This window comes from Oncorhynchus masou, chromosome 17 (genome assembly GCF_036934945.1).
Source record: "Oncorhynchus masou masou isolate Uvic2021 chromosome 17, UVic_Omas_1.1, whole genome shotgun sequence".
NCBI lineage: Eukaryota > Metazoa > Chordata > Actinopteri > Salmoniformes > Salmonidae > Oncorhynchus > Oncorhynchus masou.
The window spans coordinates 24,330,003-24,353,924 of record NC_088228.1 but is presented as its reverse complement, the minus strand read 5'-3'; the positions used below and the strand labels follow the sequence as shown (position 1 = coordinate 24,353,924).

Genomic DNA, 23,922 nt, shown 5'->3' with positions numbered 1-23,922 from the left:
TAGACTCTTTATGTCGGAAGTCTGTATTTAAAATATTAAGTGAAGGGAAAGTGTCTAGACAGATCTACGGATGACTACCAATGCAAAATAAATGTTGCACAAAGTTTTAACGAGACAACAGGGGACACTTCATCAAATACACTCCATAAACATCATTCCTTTGTGGTCACGTACAGAGTTGGTTAAGTTTGGATTTTTTTCAGTCGGAAGCAGTGGGAATAGGAATTAATCTTTGTTCGCTTTGTATTAACGGAGATACATTGTCAATTGTACGTCGTCTGGCTTGGACTGATATCTTTGGAACTTACAATCAATGCTGCTTTACTTTGTGCAGAAAGAAGTCTGTGAACAGTAAAATAAATGGAATGAGTCGGACAACAGTATTGTGAGAACTATACATTGTGTACAGATATGCCGATGCCTTTAAACAAAGCATTGTTTGTCTTGGACTGTGATAAGAGGGTAAAGCGATTATGTTTATTCTCGATGTTTAATTTCGGATAGTATCATAGGCAGATGGATATCGAAATATAGGCCTAATTCATCCATACCCTCACTTCCTGTCTATGTACTGGCACAGATTTTGCTGGACTGCTACTGGTAAGGCTTTTTTGTACTGGTCAATACTTAGGACTGGTCACAGGATGGAAGTTTGACCTAGAAATGGCTGCTGCATCCTAATTTAAAAGGCGCTCGATGCTTAGAGGGGGTATCAGTGATGTGGAACAAAATCGAGTTACATATCGGGATATTATTTTTGAAGATATTATATATTGACAATATCACAATATTATTTTTGCGCTAGTTGTCTGTACCTGCACCAAAACTCCATCTTGTTTTCCAAATTCTTTTTAAATAGGGAGCCAATTTGTTTTCTGCACTTATTTATTTCCTTGACTGATCAAAACTAGTTCTCTCATGGCACTCTCGTCCTTCGGCAGCAGACATATGGTGTGCAATATGTTTGGACCATGGAATCGCATATAAAAATCACAGTATCAAATCGCAATACGTGTAGAATCATGACAATCGCAATACATATCGTATTGGCACATAAGTCATTTGATAATATCGTATTGTGAAGTCCCTGGCAATTCCCAGCCCTGGGGGGGGGGGTGTTGACATTAACTTACAGTATAATCCATTTTCATGTTTCCTTACAACCCATTCTGTCTGCACAGATGGTAAAATAGAGCGTCTGGTGGGGACATAGAATTTATTTTGTTTTCACTATTTATGACAAATAAGTCAATTTGGATAATCCTACTTTAATTCTAAAAGCCATTGCTATGAATATCCTTGTGTAGCACTGAATGCAAATTCATTTATCATGATAGTATTTAACTGAGGCAGAGGTCCACACTAATGAAAGATGAGGATGACATTAGGTGTGGTGACCCAGGAGGGAGGAAACAGTGGCAAGAGAAGACATTCTGTCAGATAAGCGGCCAGTGTTTAGAACTCAGACTGGAAGAGAGATGAGGAAGCACTGAACTAGGTCAAGGGAGAGAGAGAGAGAGAAAGGGGGTGGGAGTGAGACTGAGCAGGAGAGAGAGAGGAACACTAAAATGGATGACAAGGGAAGGATTCCGGTCAGCCATGTTAGCAGTGTCCAGCAGGGCTTGTTGCTTGGCAGCATCCCAGAATAGTCTAGCTAATGTCTGCTTCCAGGCTGCGGTCGACTTTCCCTTACCTTCAACACGACTGACTGGGTGATCTAGTGACTGCCACGCACAGAGACAGGGATGGGAAGGATCAATTTTGACAAGCTTTCATCAGCTTTTAGAAGCTGTCATCTGTGTTGTTGTCATGGCCATTATTTGCTCTCTCACTACATTAGGATTACCTGGAGATTTAGGTCCCTTCTCCTTAAGTGACGGTAGAGTCATTGTTACACACATACACACGCACACTCGAGTCATTAGTACATGCTCTCATCCAGATGATTACTTGGCGGATTATGATATATGACTGATGTAGTTTACAAGTGTTAGCTATATCCACAATCTTATTAAATCAGATTAGTATATTTGTATCCAGATTTTCTACTTTGCAAACTACCCTTGAATACAGAAAGATCTCATTATACTAGGGTTAGAAATTGAGAGAGGTATAAGCGAAACTATAGTGTACAGAAATGGATTTTGTTGTGACGAACCAACAAGAGAAATGTCAATGGATTCAAACAGTTTCATGAAAGTTAAGTGATGGATATCATAACTGAACCATTTCTGCATTCTCTCCCAATAGTGGATGATGTCGCCCTTCTAATGCTGACTGTTAATCCTTTCCCTTTCAGAAGTTATGCCAGTTCCCGACGCAACCTCTGACTCTTAGAACTTCACCATGCTGAGCCCAGTACTAAACGCCTCTAATGGAGACGGCGCCGAGACAGAGACCACGTCGGCCATACTGGCCTCTGTCAAGGAACAGGTAAGGCCTTCCATGTTAATTCTGTGTGTACCGTACATGGGTGACTTTCAGAGCGAGACCAAGGCCCTCCATGCAAAACATACCATGTGATCAGCGTTTTTGCTCTTGCTTGATCTTAGGCATCAGGGGATTGAAAGTAATACATTGTGAAAACTTGAATGAAATTTGAATGCGCAATTTTGTGGGACTGTATCAAAAGGGGACAAATGAAGAATGTGTGGGGGGAAAAAAATGGTTTTCAAGTTAAATGTCCCTTTAACTGATGGCAACCTAACATGAAGTATGTTATTGGTTCAGCTATATTGCCATCGCCACCAGCTTCTTTATTACATTTCTCATCATAAGATCCTGTTCAGTGCCTGAAATCCATCCTATTTGATGTTGAAGTAAATGTGTCAGTGTTCTGCAGGGGTGCAGTGAGGTAGAGAGACATAAGTAATTGGTTCCATTTGTATTCTGTGTGTGTCTGGTGCAGAGGACACACTAACATCCACACTGATTAGCAGGTGACACTATAAGGAGACTCTATAGAGACTTTGGGTTGGCTCGTTTCATCTTATGCCTTTCGTTTGAAATGTCGCTATCGCTCACAATAATATAGTAACTAAGTCATTGTTATTGAGTAGAATGTGCAAAACTAGGTTCAGTTTTATAAGAGATTGTGCTCAATAGAATATAATTGGCTTGCAGTTACATTTTGGAAGCATGCTACTGATATTCCTCACCAGCAGTAGGATATAGCCTATTAGCTCACAGCAGGCAGCCATTTTGGAGTAGAACCAAGAGCATGTGTGGAGATGGGAATGAGCCAATCCCCTGCATCATGACAGTGGTTACACTGACACTCCTCTTTCTTTTAAGCAAGAGAGAAAAGGACAAGCTGTGGAATGGTAAAGTGGGCCTCTGCCACACATCACACAGACCCATGGGGCCGCTCTGGGACATACTAATGGCCCTATCAGGAGGGTAAAAAATAAAAGCCTAAAGGCCTGCATACAGAGAGGCACGAGTGTGTGTGTCCCTGTGTGTGCAGACCTCCACAAGCTTGCGTTTATTTAAGCCGGTGCACCTCAGTCACAGCTCTTTGTTTATTTTTCTGTTGACAGCATTGGGATGGTTGTGTGAATACAAATAAAAAGGCAGACATTTTCATTGTTGATGCTATTCAATGGTGGAAACAATTAGGATTTGTCTACTTCCTGTGCATTGTGGAGCAATGAGAGAAGGGAGGTCAAGCGTGAACAACCACTGGTTAAACATTATGACTGGGTTCAACACTAGGAAAAGCTCTACGATTAGGAATACATTAATTTCCACGTTTACTGTTTGGTATTAGATGTCATCACTCTGACGACAACCTCGTAACTCCAATTTTGCAAATGTTTTTTTTTTTTTTTTACATTTATTGAAAGCAGTAACTCCTCAATGTACTCTGAACATTTCAATATCACATCACAGAACACTGAAATATAACAAAACCATTTGACATAGAAACACCAAGGCCCCCCAACATTTTTTATTAATTATGTAAATGATGAAAATGTTAATAACATTCCACCCAAGAGGCCAATGGAGGTCGATTTGGTCATTTGACTGCAGGAAAATATGCATTCCCCCCCCCCCCCAATTCCTGAAAAGTTTCTGTTTTGGAGATGAGGTTTATCATACAGCGACGATATGTTTGTTTATCTTATAATATACTGTACCTCCAATTGTGTAATAGTGAAAGGCAGTGTTAAACTATTGACCATAATACGTTATTATGACCCCACCACTAGATGGCAAACAGCATCAGTCAGCAAAAGGTTTAACGTGTGAAGTGTGATGATACATTCCGTGTATTTAGCCCTACAATGGATTTACCAGTACAGGTACCACTACATTTTTCAGTGATAGGGTCAGTTGGCTTTTAAAAACAGTAAGGGGGCTTGGGGAGTGTGTTGGGGTTAAGGACATTGGGTTGACTTTACTTTTTTTGCAGGGGTGGCCTGACTTTAACCTGTAGCCTAGGGATGGTTCTAGTACTGTATGGTGTGACATTGTTTTTGGTCCCCAATGATATTTAGATTAACGTTCCACCATGCTTGCTTATGATTGGACCTCATTTGGATCTGCTAGTGACCATGGTTTGAGGTAGTGATGTACAAGCCAACGTGTGATGCCTCATTTTGTCCTCTCACAATGGTCAGCAGCAGGCCACAGGGGCAGCAAATGAAACCAGCCAAAGCCATTAGATGTATAGTAGCCTATACGTGAGGGCAAGACGAGAATGCAAATCGGTGTCATCTTATTCAGAGTGCTGGCATATCAAACATCTGGCAATCATTTGTACAGCAATATGAGGAATGCATTTAGCTAGAATATTCAGACGTTATTTGAATTGGGGAAAGAGAGAGAATGCTAATCTGCTCTCTTAATCGTGGTCACCTCTTAAGACTTAATGGATGTTTAAACAAATGCAGTGAAGTCATTTCAGCAGCCTTTGGTCATGAAATAATGAATGGAAATGATTAAGTCTTGTGAAACAGTCACTAATTTGTAACATTCTAGAATGTGGGCTGCTTTGGGCTTAGCGGGAAAGGAGACTATTATAATGAATAGGACGTTCTCAAATAAAGTTATAGAGACTGAATTGCCATCAACTAGGCCACAGCTTATAAATAAAAGCAGTTATAATAACCCAATTTGACTTTGAGATGTTGCATTCAGGGTATTACAGTACTGCTCTTTTAACATATACCAGTCATCTTGAACCAAAGGTTCAATATGGAGACTCATGACTTGGCTGTGAGTGAATGTTGAGCCATAAATGTTGATAGTAAAGATCTATATGAGGTTCATGGATGACTGGGTCGTTATTGTTAGTGGGCTGACATATGGCTAGCTAATCAGTCATGCAGGGACTTAACTCAACCAATTGTATGTCAGATACTGCGTGTACAGGGTTTATCATGTCATAGTACTGTATTATAAGAAGGGATTTTAAAACAGATCAAAAATGTATTCAGTTTGAGTGTTTTGGGGAATAAGACAGGGATATGGAGTGCTCACATATTTCCATTTCCTTTGTTTCAGACTGCAAAGTGTTTAAGACAGTATTTTTTTGTCAGTTGACTCGAGGGGGATGAACAGTGAAAATTGAACTTGTGTGAATGTCTTGACTCTGCACCTGGCTTGAATGAGTAAGTCAGACAACCATGACAGAGGTAGAAGGGCAGTTTGAGTGGCGTGGAGGCGTACAGTTGCTCGAGCAAATCAGAATGAAGCATTAGACAGATCTGAAATCTGAAAGCCAGCACTGCATTACTCAGCTGAGGAGTGGGTATACAGCAGTAGTGAAATGTTGTCTCAACGGGAGTATTTAAGCCAAGGATTTTAAAGCCTATAGGTTCCTAGTTCATAATTCCTGCCTCAAAAATGTTCCTTTAATATGGTACCTTTTTTCACTATATTTCATGTTTTGAGTTAGTTAAATAATGTTTGGTAGGACACCCTAGCTTCATACGAGTGTGGTATAGTTTGTGTAGGCATACAGTAGGTGTTTTGAATAGATTAACTTCTAGAATCTTCTCCAGACAACCAATCCTGCACTTGGCTTATTCTGTTACAGGGTGTTCCTTGGTCTCGTACTCCTTAAGTTAACCTCTGGCTTTTTAGAAATTGGATAAAACCCCCCAAAATAACTTGAGGCATACCCAGGATGACATTTGGTAATCAAATCGTCTCCTCTGAAAAAGTTAAAATGTCAGTCTTGGTACCACAGGGCACAATTAGGCAATTATACTTGAGGACCACACAGTTTCCTGAAGCTGCAAAATTCCCATCTTCTGTCCCCTAGTCATTTATTCTACCAACTAATAGGTTTAATGGTGTTTTCAGGGGTGTACTGTTTGCAAGCTATTGGGCATACATCTCCCTCTCCTTCTTGTCCTTGGTAATGGGCTGGAAGTATACTTGATTTTCTTGTAATGCAATTATCAGGCAAGGTTTTAATTGAACAGTCTGCCCATTTAAATTAGTTAATTATAGTATTTAGAGGGTATTTCTTCAGTTCTACCACACACACACACATTTGAAAATCTGACTATTCTACACTGTTCCACAGTATGTAACTAAGAATTTGTTCTTAACCGACTTGCCTAGTTAAATTAAGGTTAAATTTAAAATAACAATTATACGGAAATGTCCTGCTAACCAATTTAGCCATGTCTTAAAGTTTCAGAATATTTTCTATTTCAGTATCTGATTAAAGGGATAGTCCAAATTACAAAATGATATATTGGTTTCCTTACCCTGTAAGCATTCTATGGACAAGGTATGACAGTAATCCATGCTTCGGTTTAGTTTCCCTGTCACTGTTTCCAAATGCTAATGTTTTAAGATTTGTGGCACAAATCCCATTCGTCATGGGACCGATAGCATAATGTTTTGCGCATCAGGTTCAAATAATCTATAAATGACTTTGTTGAGCGTCACATTCAATTTTAGATACTTTCGGATGATTTGGACATGATGCGGAAAAATGCTAATATCGGTCCCATGACTTGAATGGGATTTCTGCCACAAATGCTAAAATATTAGCAATTGGATACAGTGACAGGGAAGCTAAACCAAAGCATGGATTTCTGTAATACCTTGTCCATAGACTGCTTACATGGTAAGGTAATCAATATGTAATTTTGTCATTTGGGTGAACTATCCCTTTAAGTGTGGCTATTCAAATTTTGAACATGGTTTAGAATTGGTATTACTGACCCAATGACTATTTAAATAAAGAAATTAGTTTGGGAGGAAATAACAAAGCTTCTCATATGCAAACCTAAGTTATTCACTCTATTCTCTCTCAACTGCCTTGAGCTCTATCAGTTTTCATTTGAACAAAAGTACTTTCATTCAATACTTTTCTCAATCATATACCTAAATGTATTTTTCATACAGATTAGAAATAAACAGTGTTTAAAGTGGTGAGTAACAGGAAGCAAATTGTGACTGTCATCCCAAGACTCTGTGGCCCGCTCTTCTCTCCCATGGCAGATCCTTGTGTGTCTTTTTTATCAAGCTATATTTAAACCGTGGCTGGCTATGACATGTATTGTGTACTACCTTCTAAGCAAGGCAGCCCAGCCCAAAGAGTGGCACTGAGGCAGAACAGTCACTGTCTCTCCCTGGAGAGCACAACTCAGAGCTATGGTCAGAAGAGAGGAGAGAACAGGAAATGAGGGACAGAGGAAAAGAAAGAGAGGAGACATTTCTGCTGCCTCAACCCCACAACACTTCCATATACATTCACAATCCTGCGAGTCTTTGGAGCTTTCCAATTAGCACCCCACTCTGTCCCCCTCCCTCCCCATCCCTCCGTTCACCCTGCACCTCCCCACCTCCGCCCGCTACCCTCTCTCTGCTTTTTCAGCGGGGGGCACAGATGGTGTTGAGGAGAGGAGCAGTCAAAAGAGTGATTGGAGAGCAGCAGGATTTGGCAGGCAGACTGGTGGGAGGGTCCTTTTGTGATGCAATGTTGCATAAATAATGCCAAAGAGGTTCTAAATTCTCTGTTGCCATGGAGACCTTTGTGCCTGGCTGAACTCCTATTCTTCACTGCTTGGAGGCAGTCACTACTGGGCTTGCCATTTTCTCTAATGGAGTTTTCTCAATAAGGACAGAAGAACTTCTAGACACGTTGAGGATGGAGAAAAAAGTGGGATATTATGTGTGGTTGGTGCTTTCTCTGAAGTATGGTCCATGTGAAGGTATGGCTTTGTTAACTTAAATTCCAAGTCTTTTGGCAGTAACAGGTGTTTGGTTGTTATGCTACATTTGGAGGGAATAGTAAGGTCAGTGATTTTGTTGTTTGGAACTGATGGATTTCTGTCATTTTGCTACCAGATATAACTAAAAAAAGGACTTAAACTTTGCTGGCTCATTTAAACTTTGTTACTTCTATCCAAATATATAGCCTACTGCATCTTATCAGCACAAATTTAGTTGTTTATAAAGTTAAGATAACTAGGCCAGACAATAGCAACAGTTTACAGTTGCTTGCATGTACACAGTTATGTAAATGCAACTATTATACCAAGAGAAATACATTGAAATGCATGTCTACTGACACTTGTAGCTCTTTGATGCTATAGCTCAGTCGGTTTAAAAAGAGTTGGATGGATCCTTCTTCATCCAGTTCAATGGGATGTTTCTGTGGACCTTATATTCTGGTCTCTTGCCCAAAATAGCAGGTGATACATTTTGTAGCAGACTTTGAATAAACTGCTCTAGGGAGAGTGTTTGACCTTGTGGGCACTGGGCTCATTTCAGCAGTCACAAAAAAAGTGTACAGTTTGTATTGACTGGAGTTGCCTGAGACTAAGGCCGTTTTCACATATGAAATTTGGTACCCTGGTTCAGTTTCCTGGAGCTTTTGTGAGAATTTGACAGAATACGTTTTTGCTTTCGCAAGACCTGAAAATATCAATTTCAGGGTGTGCGATAAGCAAGACGCACATTCTACGTGATGTTAGCGAGCTAGCTTGTTTACAATGGGCAAAAAAAGTTCCACGCGACTTGCGCTGCCGTGTCACAAAAACTGGTCCTGGATCTTGGACCCATTACTCACGCAGGTCCAGGATTCATTTCAGTCAGGGTTCATTTGCGTTTCACATATGCTTTATAGCGCGGATCAGGGTACCAAACGCTCCAGAATCCGGATCATAAGGGGATATGTGAAAGCGCCCTAATTGAGACTGGCTGCTCAGATTTAAAGGTTGGGCGGTATCCAGATGTTCATACCGTCATACCGTTTCTGTACCTTACCAAGGTGTACGGTATTACCGGAAGTGCACACAGAGGGCGCAATTATTATTTATTTTATGCACAAAACAAGGGACTATAGGGATCTTGATTCAGGAAGGGATTGAATGTCTCTGCTGTAACCAAGAAGCTTGATCTTGACATCTAGCCACTTAGCTAACAAGTTAGCAAATCAAATGCATAGCTGGAGCCCTGAGCTTGATATTATTTATTTGACATATCTTAGATTTGTTATAGTTATAAGCAGTGGTGTGATTTTGTTTGGCAACTGTAGTTTGGTCCCATGTAGCTCATGGTCCAGTGTGGCTCAGTTGGTAGAGCATGGTGCTTGCAACGGTAGGGTTTTGGGTATGGTTCCCAAGGGGGACCAGTATGAAAAAATTTGAACTCACTACTGGAAGTCATTTTATATAAGAGTGTCTGCCTAATCTACCATTGACATCAACACAAATTATTACACTCTTGGAAAAAAAGGTTCCAAAAGGTTTCTGTGGCTGTCCCAATTGGAGAACCCTTTTTGTTCCAGGTAGAACCCTTTTCAAATCAAATCAAACTTTGTCACATGCGCTGAATACAACAAGTGTAGATCTTACCGTGAAATGCTTACTTACAAGCCCTTCACCAACAGTGCAGTTCAAGAATAGTTAAAGAAAGTTTATTTGATAAATATAAAGTAAAATATAATCAAAAATGTACACAATAAAATAGCAATAACAAGGCTATACACAAGGAGTACCGGTACCGAGTCAATGTGCATGGGTACAGGTTAGTCAAGGTAATTTGTACATGTAGGTAGGGGTGAAGTGACTATGCATAGATAATAAACAGCAAGTAGCAGCAGTGTACAAAACAAATGGAGGGGGTGTGTCAATGTAAATAGTCTGGTGGCGATTTGATTATTTTTCAGCAGTCTAATGGCTTGGGGGTAGAAGCTGTTAAGGAGCCTTTTGGTCCTAGACTTGGCGCTCCGGTACCGCTTGCCGTGCGGTAGCAGAGAAAAGTCTATGACTTGGGTGACTGAAGTCTCTGACAATTTTGGGGGGCTTTCATCTGCCACCATGCGGTGTCAGAGGAAAAGGGTTCTACATGGAACCAAAAAAGGGTTCTTCAAAGGGTCCTCTTATGGGGACAGCTGAAGAACCATTTTTGGTTCTAAAGAGCACCTTTTTTCTATGAGTGTTGTTGATCTCCAAATGTGAATATACAGTGGGGTCTGAAATGATTGACAGCCTTGATAAAGATGAGCAAAAATGACTGAATAAACTAGATAAAATATAGCTCAGTATTTGAGTTATGCTCCAAATAACTGGGAAATTATATTATTTTAATATAATTGCTCAAAGAAAGAGATGGTTGTTTAAGAAGCAATACTTTTTTTTCTCTCTAAAAAAAGGTAGTGTCAAAATTATTGACACCTCTGTTTTCACTACCTCACCCTGTGAGGATAACAGCACTGAGCCTTTTTCTAAAATGTTTTATGAGATTGTGGAACACATTGGGAGGGATCTTAGATCATTCCTCCATACATAATCTTTCCAGATCCTTGATATCCTTTGTCTGAGCTTATGGACTGCCCTGTTCAATTCAAACCACAGGTTTTCAATGGGTTTCAAGTCCGGAGACTGAGATGGTCATTGCAAATGTGAACGTCTGGAGTTTGCTAAACGGCATTGACACTTGGATTGGAACCGGTGCTTTGGTCAGATGGCATGAAACACCGGTGGTGAGTTTGGTGTCAAAATGAGAATGCATAAGCAGAAAATAACTCCATACCTTCTGTAAAATATGGTGGTGAATCTAATGTTATGGGGCTATTTTGTTTCCACTGGTCCTGGGGCCCTTGTTAAGGTCAATGGCATCACAAACTTTACCCAGTACCAGGACATTTTAGCCAAAAACCTGGTTACCTCTGCCTGGAGCCTGAAACTCGGTTGTAAGTGGATCTTACAGCAAGACAATAACCCCAAGCACACATCAAAATCCACAAAGAAATGGGTCATTGGCCACAAAATCTATATTTTGCCATGGCCATCTCAGTCTCTGGATTCGAAACCTATTGAAAACCTGTAGTTTGAATTGAATAGGACAGTCTATAAGCGCAGACAAAGAATATCAAGGATCTGCAAAGATTTTGTATGGAGGAATGGTCTAAGATCCTCCTAATGTGTTCTCCAATCTCATAAAACATTTTAGAGAAAGGCTCAGTGCCGTAATCCTCACAAGGTATTGAAAACACAGGTGGCAATTATTATTTTGACCCCTATCTTTTAGAGAAAAAAAGTACATTACTGTTCAACAAAATCTCTTTCTCTGAGCAATTGTATTAATATAAAATAATATCATTTTTTTAAACAAACAATATAGCTAAATATTTGAATTATTTATGCTATACAGTAATTTTAGCTCATCTTCCTCAAGGGTGTCTTGTTCAACAAAATCTCTTTCTCTGAGCAATTGTATTAATATAAAATAATATCATTTTTTTAAACAAACAATATAGCTAAATATTTGAATTATTTATGCTATACAGTAATTTTAGCTCATCTTCCTCAAGGGTGTCAATAATTTCAGACCCCACTGTATATGATTTAGACTTATACTCACTGGATGTTGTTTCAAAACATTTGAATTGTCAATCTTCTTAAGCATAATTGCATGAATACATACAGTAAGCTAGATCTTATGTAGCACAATATAGGTATGCTTACTGACAATCACTTTTTCATGTCTTTCGACAGGAGCTGCAATTTGAACGGCTGACTCGAGAGCTGGAAGCTGAACGGCAGATTGTCGCCACCCAACTGGAGCGATGCAAGCTAGGATCTGAGACCGGCAGCATGAGTAGCATCAGGTGTGTTCAGTAGAGTGGCGCCACATGCTCTCTTTCCCTCCCTTCCTCTCTCTCTCTCTCTCTCTCTGCTTTCTTTTACTCCTCTGTGATGACATCCTGTTTCCCCATCCTCCCCAGCCCCTCCCCTACCTGTTTTCATCAGGTGTGTTCAGTGGAGTGGTGCTACCTCCCAGACCCCCTACCTGTCTCTTTCATTAGGTGTGCTCAGTGGGATGAAAAAACTATTTTGTAGCTTTTCCATCAGAGACAGACAGTCCTTAGAACAATATGGGGGTCAGTCAGCAAGGTTGCTGAAAACCTGGGTGGAGATATAGAATTAACAGCCAGGTTGTGGTTGTAGTGCTGTTCATGTTGGAGAAAAGAAAACACGTTCATGTTGTTTTACCCCTACATCCCCCAATATCACATCTTTCCAATCTCAAAACAGAACAGACACATTAAGAAACACGCCTGGCTGTCTGGCACATAATAGCAATAATAGCCTAGTATGGCATCAAGGGGCCAACACAACAGAATATTCTGTGTCTCTTTTGTATACATACTTTAACCCAGAAGGGATTTCATCCACAAACTAATTAGTCATCCTTTTATTGTAATTCTCAATTCAATTTACAGACAAACAATGAGCTAGAAGCTTGTTCTGATTTTCAATTAACCATTTGACCTCTTAAGCACTAAACTCTGTCTCTCTCGCCGTGGAATCCTTTTGAATAGAATCTGCAGCGGAAAATGTTGTGTGGGATTTATGAAAGTCTGTCTAATCAGACAACCAATGGAATGCTCTAACTTGATTGCATGTTCAGTAACAATCGTGCTGTGTGCGTGTGTATTGTGTAACATTTTCCTGGTGGAGACTCATCTTTGTGGGGTCACTATGAACCATTTAGGCTGATTATACCAAAGTATTCCCAATCAAAAACGTTTAACTGCTCCGGTTTATGGTAAAACCCTGTCATAACATTAAATGGACCACTTCTTAGCAAACATGTTGATTCACCATTGTAGTAACCCAGCATTTCCATAGCAACACTTATCCCCAAACTAGTAATAGTGACGTCAGTGTGTTCTGGGGTTGAAAGACCTTAAGAGTTGCTAATGACTCGCCTACTCCCCCCTTAATACGTCAGGTCAAATGTCTGGGGTGGCATATGTTACCTTATTGGTTAACTCAAACTAGGAGGATCATCCACCTGCAGAGCCAAAGAAACAGATTCTCATCCACAGTATTATTACACCAAACTTCTTGCTGTTGCTGGAACTGAAAACTTCTCAGTGAGATTCTTAGGATTCACATTGTTAGTTGACCAACTTGGGTTGAGTAAGGCACATGACATTGTATTCTGTCAAAGCAGGACCCTAATTTGTCTCAATGTGTGGTTAGTGTCCATTTACTGAGGAGCCAGTGTGTTTGCGTCTTTGCTTGAGTGTGCAGTGGGCCTATTTCCTTTTTTCCCCATGATGCTTGGTCCAGACACATCACTTTTATCACTGTTTTCCACCTGCAGTCAATCCATTATAGGCTAGCTCCTACCCACAGATAATCTTTAATCAAGACTTCCAAAAACATCAGATTCCTTAACCCCTAGTTTCCCAGGCAGGCATTGATTACAGTTGACTGAAATATTGGTTGACTGAAATACTGACCTTGAAACAAGACCTATTTGAAAGGGGGAAGTTTTTAAAGGGTCCGTGTCAAGATTACATCATGACAGCTCATCCTCCTCTTAGACTTTTAAAGGGAACATTACATAATTAGGTTGCTGTTAAACATTCTGATTGGTTTCATCCTTCCAAGTAAAAGTCCCAATACGACATATCACTTCATATTTGTATTTTGGGAGAAATGTATATATTTTATATTTGACCGAAGTCATGTCAGAAAAGCATTCAGAAAAGTAACGTCAAGAGAAGAACTAGAATAGCACCGGAGGGGATGGCTGACTCCAAACCAATTGTGCTATTTTGTTTTTTCGCATCGTTTGTAACTTATTTTGTACACAATGTTTCTGCTACCGTCTCTTATGACCGAAAAGAGCTTCTGGATATCAGAACAGCAATTTACCACCTCATACTGGACAAAGATTTTTTCTTAATGAGTCTGACACCAAGGATATACTGTTACTCCCGGCCAGGCCCAAATCCCCATGATTCGCATTAAGAAAAGACGGAGATACAGGGGGCGCAGATCCGGGTGCCTTCTGAGAATTCGTCAGCGTGTGGGTAACCCGCCTCTACCATCCGTTCCATTGGCCAACGTGCAATAACTGGAGAATAAACTGGATGAGCTCAGTTCGAGACTATCCTACCAACGGGACAGTAAAAACTGTAATATCGTATGTTTCACAGATTCGTGGCTGAACGATGACATGGCTAATATACAGTTGGCTGGGTATTCCGTGCATCGGCAAGAAAGAACAGCTACCTCTGGTAAGACGAGGGGTGGTGATGTGTATCTACTTATCAATAACAGCTGGTGCGTGATGTCTAATGTTATGAAAGTCTCAAGGTATTACCCCCTGTGAGTTAGAGTAGCTCATTATAAGCTGTAGACCACACCGTCTACCAAGGAAGCTTTTATCTGTATTTTTTGTAGCTGTCTATTTACCACCACAAACCGATACTGGCACTAAGATCGCACTCAATGAGCTGTATAGGACCATAATCAAATAAGAACTTGCTCATCCAGAAGTGGTGCTCCTAGTGGCCGGGGACTTTAATGCAGGCAAACTTAAATCAGTTTGATCTAATTTCTACCAGCATGTCACATGTGTAACGAGAGGGAAGAAAAAATAAAAAATATATTTTTTTAAAAACTCTTGACCACCTTTATTTACTCCACACACAGAGAGGCGTTCAAAGCTCTCCCTCGACCTCCATTAGGCAAATCTGATCATAATTCTGTCCTCCTGATTCCATCTTACAAGCAAAAAAAAAAAAACGAAAGCAGGAAGTATCTTGAAAGGCTGGTCATGGCTCACATAAACACCATCATCCTGGAAATCCTAGACCCATTCCAATTTGCACACCGCCCCAACAGATCCACAGATGACTCAATTGCACTCCACACTGCCCTTTCCACCTGGACAAAAGGAACACATATGTGAGAATACTGTTCATTGACTACAGCTCAATGTTCAACACCATAATGCCCACAAAGCTCATCACCCTGGGAATAAACACCTCCCTCTGCAAATGGATCCTGGACGGGTAAGGGTAGGCAACAACACATCTGCCACGCTGATTCTCAACACAAGGGCCCCTCAGGGGTGTGTGCTTAGTCCCCTCCTGTACTCCATGTTCACCCACAACCATTGTATTTCAGTTTTTTATTTTTAAAACATTTGCAAACGTTTCTGAAAACCAGTTTTTGCTTTGTAATTATGGGCTATTGTGTGCAGATTGAGGGGGGGGGGGGGGGGTGTACCCATTTAGTCAATTTTAGAATAAGAATAACAAAATGTGGGAAAAAATCAAGGGGTCTGAATACTTTTCGAATGCACTGTATCTAACCACTAGCAGTCTTGAAACACATCACTTATTACCAGTTCAGCATTTCTTGTATTGTTAAACAAAATCATGATAAACCTTTACCATTGTAGTAGACATTGAACATCTATAACCAAACAAGCTAAAACTGTGTTGTTGGCTGATGGTAGCCATAGCTAGGCACATGCTAACCTGAGTGCTAACGTTACTAGCAGCAGTAACAGTAAATCCAGGTATGGTTAACAAACATTGGCTACCATGATATCCTGCAAGTTATTGGCCAAAATTAAGCAAAAACAAAGACATACCTTGAAATAAACAATGACATTAATCCTATTGGTATTTGACCATTAATTTCTGCAAACGTGCATGGTTGCAGGAGTTTTTTTCTAGCTTGCTTGCTAGCTAGCTTATTTCACCCCCAAACACCATGCTTGATCCGAGTTGGACAGTTTGTTTTGCATGGCCCGGTGAACTTAGATAGTTGGCTATCATCTACTAGCAACAGAACATGACAAAACACTTTGGGCATTTTACTACCTACTTACCCGATTCACCTCCATCACCGAAGCCACCAGCAGAATGTTGCTTTATTGACGTCAAAGCCGCAATATATTGGTATGAGTTTTTGATTAGTGTAATTCAAATTGCAAAAATAGAAGAAGTTCATATTTTATAAACTTTTGCATACTGTTTAGATGGAATATAATCAAAGTTGTTAGTTGTGGAATATATATTGAGCAACCTTTCTTTTAAGACAATTTGTTTTCAAGTCTTTGAAATGGATAGTTGAGGGCAGAAAGGTTTGATGTGAAAGGCATAGGATGGAAATGTATTTTCTTGCTTACTCAGTGTTGTATGAAGCTGGAAGGACATTCCCTGCTCCTCCTCCGCCGCTATCTGAACCTGAGTGTGGTGCCCCTGGGGTAACTGAATGTCACAGTGAAGGTCAGGGTGGGGGTGATGATTAGGCCAATAATGGAGGAGCCGTTCTCTCCTCTGACAGACAGGAGATCTCATCCCACTGATCAGTTACTCATAGAAGACTACGCCACACCAGACCAGACCATATGGGTTAGCAAATAGAGAATCCAATATTGGATTCTACTGGTCAATATCTGTGTCTTTTGTTTTACAGGACCTGGGGTGGTGTCTGTGAGCGACCAATCATGCATGTGATCTGATGATTGGTTTCTTATTCAACATTTATGAATCCGAGTTTTTTTGTAATTGAAAAAAAATCTAAATGCCAGAGGAACTCTGTCACTGAACCTGAAAGCACAGTGAAACAATTGCCTGTAGTGATTGCTATAGTGATGGGAGGGGACCATCGATACAGTTATTAGATCTATATTTGACTAAGTATTAATTAGTAAAAATATATACAGTGCATTCGGAAAGTATTCAGATCCTTTCCCGTTTTGTTATGTTACAGCCTTATTCTAAAATGGATTAAATAAAAAAAGTCCTCAATTTACACACAATGCCCCATAATGACAAAGTGAAAACAGGTTTTTAGAAATGTATGCAAATGTATTAAAAAAACAGATACCTTACTCACATAGGTATTCAGACCTTTTGCTATGAGACTCGAAATTGAGCTGAAGTGCATCCTGTTTCCATTGATCATCCTTGACATGTTTCTACAACTTGATTGGAGTCCACCTGTGGTACATTCAATTGATTGGACATGATTTGGAAAGGCACACACCAGTCTATATAAGGTCCCACAGTTGACAGTGCATGTCAAGGGCAAAAACCAAGCCATGAGCTCGAAGGAATTGTCTGTAGAGCTCCGAGACAGGATTGTGTCGAGGCACAGATCTGTGGAAGGGTACCAAAACATTTCTTCAGCAATGAAGTTCCCCAAGAACACAGTGGACTCCATCATTCTTAAATGGAAGAAGTTTGGAACCACCAAGACTCTTCCTAGAGCTGGCCACTCGGCCAAACTGAGCAATCGGGGGAGAAGGGAGGTGACCAAGAACCCGAGAGTCACTCTGGCAGAGCTTCAAGGTTTCTCTGTGGAGATGGAAGAACATTCCAGACGGACAACCATCTCTGCAGCACTCTACCAATCAGGCCTTTATGGTAGAGTGGACAGACGGAAGCCACTCCTCAGTAAAAGGCACGAGAAAGCCTGGTTGGAGTTTGCCAAAAGGCACCTAAAGGACTCTCAGACCATGAGAAATAAGATTCTCTGGTCTGATGAAACCAAGATTGAACTCTTTGGACTGAATGCCAAGCGTCACGTCTGGAGGAAACCTGGCACCATCCCTACGGTGAAGCATGGTGGTGGCAGCATCGTGCAGTTGAGATTTTTCAGCGGCACGGAGACTAGTCAGGATCGAGGGAAAGATGAACAGAGCAAAGTACAGAGAGATCCTTAATGAAAACCTTCTTCAGAGCGCTCAGGACCTCGGAAGGAGAACATTTGCCCCAGTCTAACAGGACAATGACTAAGCACAAAGCCAAGACAATGCAGGAGTGACTTTGGGACAAGTGACCCAGCCAGAGCCTGGACTTAAACCCGATTAAACATCTCTGGAGAATCCTGAAAATAGTTGTACAGTGACGCTCCCCATCCAACCTAACAGAGCTTGAGAGGATCTGCAGAGAAGAAACTCCCCAAATACAGGTGTGCCAAGCTTGTAGCGTCATACACAAGAAGATTCTAGGCTGTGATCGCTTTCAAAGGTGATTCAACAAAGTACTGAGTAAAGGGTCTGAATACTTATGTAAATGTTATATATATATATATATATATATATATAAAATTTATTTTTTTAATTATATTCTAAAAACCTGCTTTTGCTTTGTCATTATGGGGTATTGTGTATAGATTGAGGGGGGAAAACAATTTAATACATTTTAGAATAAGGCTGTAACGTAACAAAATGTGGAAAAAGTAAACCGGTCTGAATACTTTCTGAATGCACTGTATATACGGTATATATATATATATATATATATATTTTATGCTACTGTAGGTAGCGTTAGCTAGCACTTATCGGCTCTACCTGAGCCAAACCTCTGGTCTTTTTAATCCTATAGCTTGTTCTCCATCTTCTTTTTAAATAGTGAGCCAACATGTTTTCAGCACTTTTTTCACCTTGACTGATGAAAAACTTGTTTTCGCATGCTCTCCTCTCTGCAGCTGACATTTGTTTTTTTAATGTTTGTTTACCTTTATTTAACTAGGCAAGTCAATTAAGAACAAATTCTTATTTTCAATGACAGCCTAGGAACAGTGGGTTAGGGGGCAGAACGACATTTCAGGGTCAGAACGACATTTTTTTACCTTGTCAGCTCGGGGATTCGATCTTGCAACCTTTCGGTTACTAGTCTAATGCTCTAACCAATGCCCCAATAGTAAGCAATATCCTTGGAACATCAAATCTCAATACATATCGTATCGGCACCTAAGTATCGTGATAATATTGTGAGGTTCCAGCCCTAGAGTGCTACATTTAATCACGTGTCCTACATATTTTGCATCGCATCCACTTCAATGAGTAAAATAGACAATTCCTGAGATACTTTTTGAAAAACAGCTCTGCCATTCTGTCACACACACACACACACACACAAACACACACACACACACACCTATTTTCCCCCGTAATTTGCCTCAGCAGAAATTAGACATGGTTAGACTGTTCCCTGGGGCTAAGTTTGGTCTAGTTTATTGCCGTGGCTATATTTGTTCTGATCTTCAAGTAGTCATTGTTTTGGCAGTCTGAATCCTTGTTGATAGGGCTGCAGCCTGCTTATCTAATAGTCTAACAGGGGCTCCTGTAGGCAGAGCCCAGGTGGTTCTGTGCTCCATTCAGGCCAGAGCGAGCCACTTCCCAGGGTGTGGGTTTGTCTACCTCCTAAACGCTGTTTGTTGGGCACAGCGAGGGCGTATTAAGCGGAAGCTGCCAGCTTAGTCTCTCCTAGTCTCCTGTGGCTTTAGCAAATACTGTAGTATGAAATGCAAATGGCACCATATTCACTTTATAGTGCACTACTTTGGACCAGAGGCCTATGGTAGTGCACTATAGGGAATAGGGTGCCATTTGAGACTATACCACTGAGGAAAGGGTGAGAGACATTATGGTGCATGTGTGGTATTGTGCTCTTTGTTGCTTTCAATGTCATCATGTTGGAATTTCGATAACTGACACGGTTTGATACATATTTTTTTTAAACTGGGATTGAGATCATGAAATGCAGCATGTTTAACAGCAGTTTCAGAATCTACATAACAGTAAGAAAAGGCAAGTTATATTGCCACAATATATCTATTGTTCTGCATCAGATTGCAGATTGATTGTGCACTTGGTATATTGGTATATTCAAAATCCTGTATGAAATACTGGGCTGTTGTATTGTCTTACATTTAAAAGTATATGTAAGGACATTTGAAGGTCCCCCCTCCTGTTAAATAGCATCAAATGAAATTGTATTATGGGTCTTCTAAATGCCATGCTCACAATGTACTGGCATCTTTCTGCTCTGATGAAACATTGCTCGATTTTATTAAAGGGCATCCAAAAGGCAATGGCTTTGAATTGTGAATACAGTTCAAGTGAATGGACTGCATTATATTTTCATTCAAACATGAAGAAAAAAAGTTCACATGACATTACATCAAAGGACTGCACTGTGTCAACAATCACACTGTGATAAATTTCACTTCATATCCTCATATTTCCACATTACATTATAAGGGAATAGTCTCGACAATGGATGCTACTCACCCCCTACTACCTCAATATCTCTCTTTCTGTCACTTTCTCTCTCTCGAACTTCCCTATTCTCTCTCCATCCATTGACTCTGTTTATTCTCCTAACAAAGCCGTCACCTGCATTCTAAATGACAGCATCCGGTACCATCCGTAAGGTCTTCCTTATTGATCTAAACAAGTGACAAGGTTAAAGACTTCTTGCACTTGAAGGCAATGGAATGGACGCCTGGTGTAATAAGCCTTTTAAACCTCCCTCCTTGCTCCCTCTCTTCCCTCCCCCGTCTGCTGTGTACCCTGGAGTGCCTCAGACAGACCCTGTCTGATTGTAAAGAATATTAAGCTTATTAAGGGTGTCTGGGCAACTGAATGACTCATACTAACTGCCTTCCCTGTACAGTATAGGAAGACAGGGCACAATGATTCGCCGGCCAATCCGTTGCGCCTAAGCAGTGATAAAAGCTTCCAAGCTGATGGTCAAGGCTCTGGCTTAATAAATCTGTCTTAACTCTGTAGACTTGAGCCTGGCCTTACCGACTGAAATACTCTAGATCCAGCTTCCAGCGGAACATTACACTTAACCCTGAGACTAGAACAGTCAGTTTGACAGGCCAGCTGAATCTGACAAACATAAGACAGAAAGAGAAGGTGTTGGATTGAGTGATTGTTTTTCCCATATGAATTTACAATTCCACATGAAAGGGAGATTATCACGTGAAAGTTATTAATAATGTAAAACCTCACATTTCACATGTGAAACTGTAATTCACGAGGTGATTTAAAAAAAATCTCACATGTGGAAAGATGGTGTTTACATGTGAACTCTAAATTTAATACATGTGAAAATATGGTTACACGTGAAATTTAAATTAATGTGAAATCAGCTATTTCACATTTGAAACTGCAAATTTGATATGTTTTTTTGTTGTTGTTTGGGTGCACTGAATTAGAATGGAAAGTGTGGTCGAGACACTGCCATCTTGGATCTGATTCTCTCACTGAGCCATCCTAAATATATCTCTGGATATCTGCCACTCAATAATATAGCTTGGCCTGCGCTCATCACAACTGATAACGAATATGGCAAAGATCTCTTAATGAAGCAAAGAGCTCCAGTTCAAAACCATTTCACAGCTTAGCCTCCATCTGTGTGTCTGCCAGAAACTGTTCCTCTCTGCCCGGGTACCAGTGGTCTGTCTCTATCACACCCAGAGCCAGCCAAGTGGAAGGGTGGTGACTCAGTAGGATGAGCCTGCAACAGAGCTAATCTCATGGTGAGAACCAACATGGCTCCCTCTCGTCTGATTCAGTCTCATTTCTTTTTGGACCATTATAACAAAGTGGGTCCAATTTGGCAGTATATGAATTCAATTTCTCCAATTTAAAAAGGTTCACCAGAGACAATTTGGTCAGACCTCCTAGTATGTCATACAGGGCCTCTAATCAGCATAATCATTGAGAATTATAAATGGTGGTGCCTGGTGTATGTAATATAGACACATAGGCAGAGTTCTCAGGTCTCAAAACTAATTGGCCAGAGGGACCTGGGCATGCTGACAGTTACAGTAGGTGTCTTCAGTGCTAACATTTGGATAATAGAAACCTCCTCAACCTGACAGTGAAATCAAACAGCAGGAACCCAGATAGGTCCCTAACAAAGGGAAATGTGACTTATTCAAACTAATTAAGGGAGACCAATTGCAGAAATCCAATTTTAGTGAGTGTGGAGAAGAAAGAAAATAGTCAAACTTCCACAGAGGAAGCTTAGGTTTTGCAAACCAATATGCTATATCCAAAAACGTCTAATGCCTAAGATAGACATGCGTGTTTTTGAGCCATGGCCGAGGTTACTAAAGCATCTAGGTTGTTACCATCAACATGGTAAATCCTGGACTACGAGCTTCATAAAACCTATTATAGACCCAGTCAGTATTAGAAAACAACCTGTGGTTGCCTAGGTTACCCCATTGGCTCACATTTTTCAAACACAATTTTCTTGTCTGCTTGTTTTAGTGAATTACAAAACAACGACATTTAAGAAAAGTACATGTCTAAAGAGTACTTTGCAACATTGCCTGCTTCCTAGCGTTCTTACTACTTAGAAACAATTGTAGGGCTTACCTCATGCCCCTTTTCATGACGATGCTAGCAGCCACTTGAGTGCTAGCTAGTTACCGACCAGAACATTAAGCTAGCCAAGACCAAAGAAACAGACCGTACAGCTAAGTAGTGAGTGGAGTTACAAACGGAATGTCTTACCTGGGAAGAAATGTTTCCCACACACGTAGCTACGTGTAGCCTACTTGGACACTGCATCCCCACATTTCCCACACCGAATAGCCTGAAGCCACAGGGCTTTTCTCCCAGGCCCGTGGGAGATTTGAGAACCGCATGACGGATTTCTGATCTGGCTACATGTACATTGAACAACACAGCTTTTCGACATGTTTAGTTATTTCTGTATGATTAAAAAAATATTTATGAAGACGTTCCATTGGGGATCAATATGGGAAAGAATGTTTGTTTTCCCCATTTATGGGCGTGGTCGAGTGGAGTTCCTTCGACAAGGAGACCCACAGCTCCGCTAAAACCACTGACAACTGCTGTTTTCAAGGGATTGTTAAATACATTACAACCATTTAGTTGTAATATCGTCACCTTGAAGTGCAGTCAGACCTACACATTTTCGATTATTCCATGCAAAACAATTGTGCACATTTAGCTCTATCAACAGTTATGCAGCAAGTAAATGCATGCTTTTGATGATCCGTAAACATCAGTTGATCATGTCATTTCAGATAGGTAGGGTAGCCTCACGATATCTCTCAATATTGGCCACCATTAATTGGATATTTGAGTGAAATAAAAGGGAACTATACCTGACAAGTATGAATGGTTTAGGTTCATTTCACATCTTTTGTGGGCTCTGCCTGTCAAGCAGGAGAAGGGCACATTTGCCGTTGTACTGTTAGCTGATAATGTTTACTTTCCAAGCAACCGGTAGAAACTTGGCAAAACATAGCGGTAGGTAGTCCTAATGCAAACTTTCAAGGGATAAACTAGATGACTATATAACAATATTGTTTGATTTTCTTGCCATCTATAGTGGTGATGACAGTAGTCTGGCTGACAATTTTACCAGGACGAGGATTTACCGATGTCAAGCTCTTTCCAAAAGCCTAATCTCTGATGAAGTAAGCTAAATCATGTTGTTTGCTTAGCTCGTCACATGCCAAATGGATAGGCTACCTTCACGTATTTGAAATGACATGATCAGTTGATGTTTACTTATCAAGAAAACCATGCAGTTACTTGCTGTATAACTATAATGAGTTAAATGTGGAATAATCGGTAATGTGTAGTTCTGACTAACCTCAAACGGTGATGATATTAAAACAAAATAGTTATAACATTTATTTAGCAAACCCTTGAAAACGGCACGTAGTTGTCAATTGTTTTAGCGGAGTTGGGGTCTCCTTGTCCCCCCAGCAGTCAAATCGAACGTATTTTGACGTTTTATTTAAAACTACCTATATCCGAAGCCTGTGGGAAAGACTGTTTTGTTGGTTCCAGATTGTGTTGAAATACAGCATTGAGCACCTATTCGGAGAGAGTGTTTAC

At 40.5% G+C, this 23,922-nt stretch overlaps 1 protein-coding gene across 2 annotated transcripts in view; it reads left to right on the top strand.

The window, feature by feature from the left end:
- LOC135558743 (catenin delta-2-like) overlaps positions 1–23,922 on the top strand; it is a 142,946-nt gene that overhangs the window by 49,791 nt on the left and 69,233 nt on the right. The window contains exons 4-5 of one of the 2 annotated variants that reach the window (XM_064992829.1): positions 2,300–2,433; positions 11,973–12,085. In XM_064992829.1, coding sequence (XP_064848901.1) covers positions 2,347–2,433; positions 11,973–12,085 — 200 coding nt within the window. In that variant the 5' untranslated portion in view covers positions 2,300–2,346. Of the gene's footprint in view, positions 1–2,299; positions 2,434–8,010; positions 8,181–11,972; positions 12,086–23,922 lie in introns of those variants that run through there. The other variant, XM_064992830.1, reaches the window with a different exon arrangement.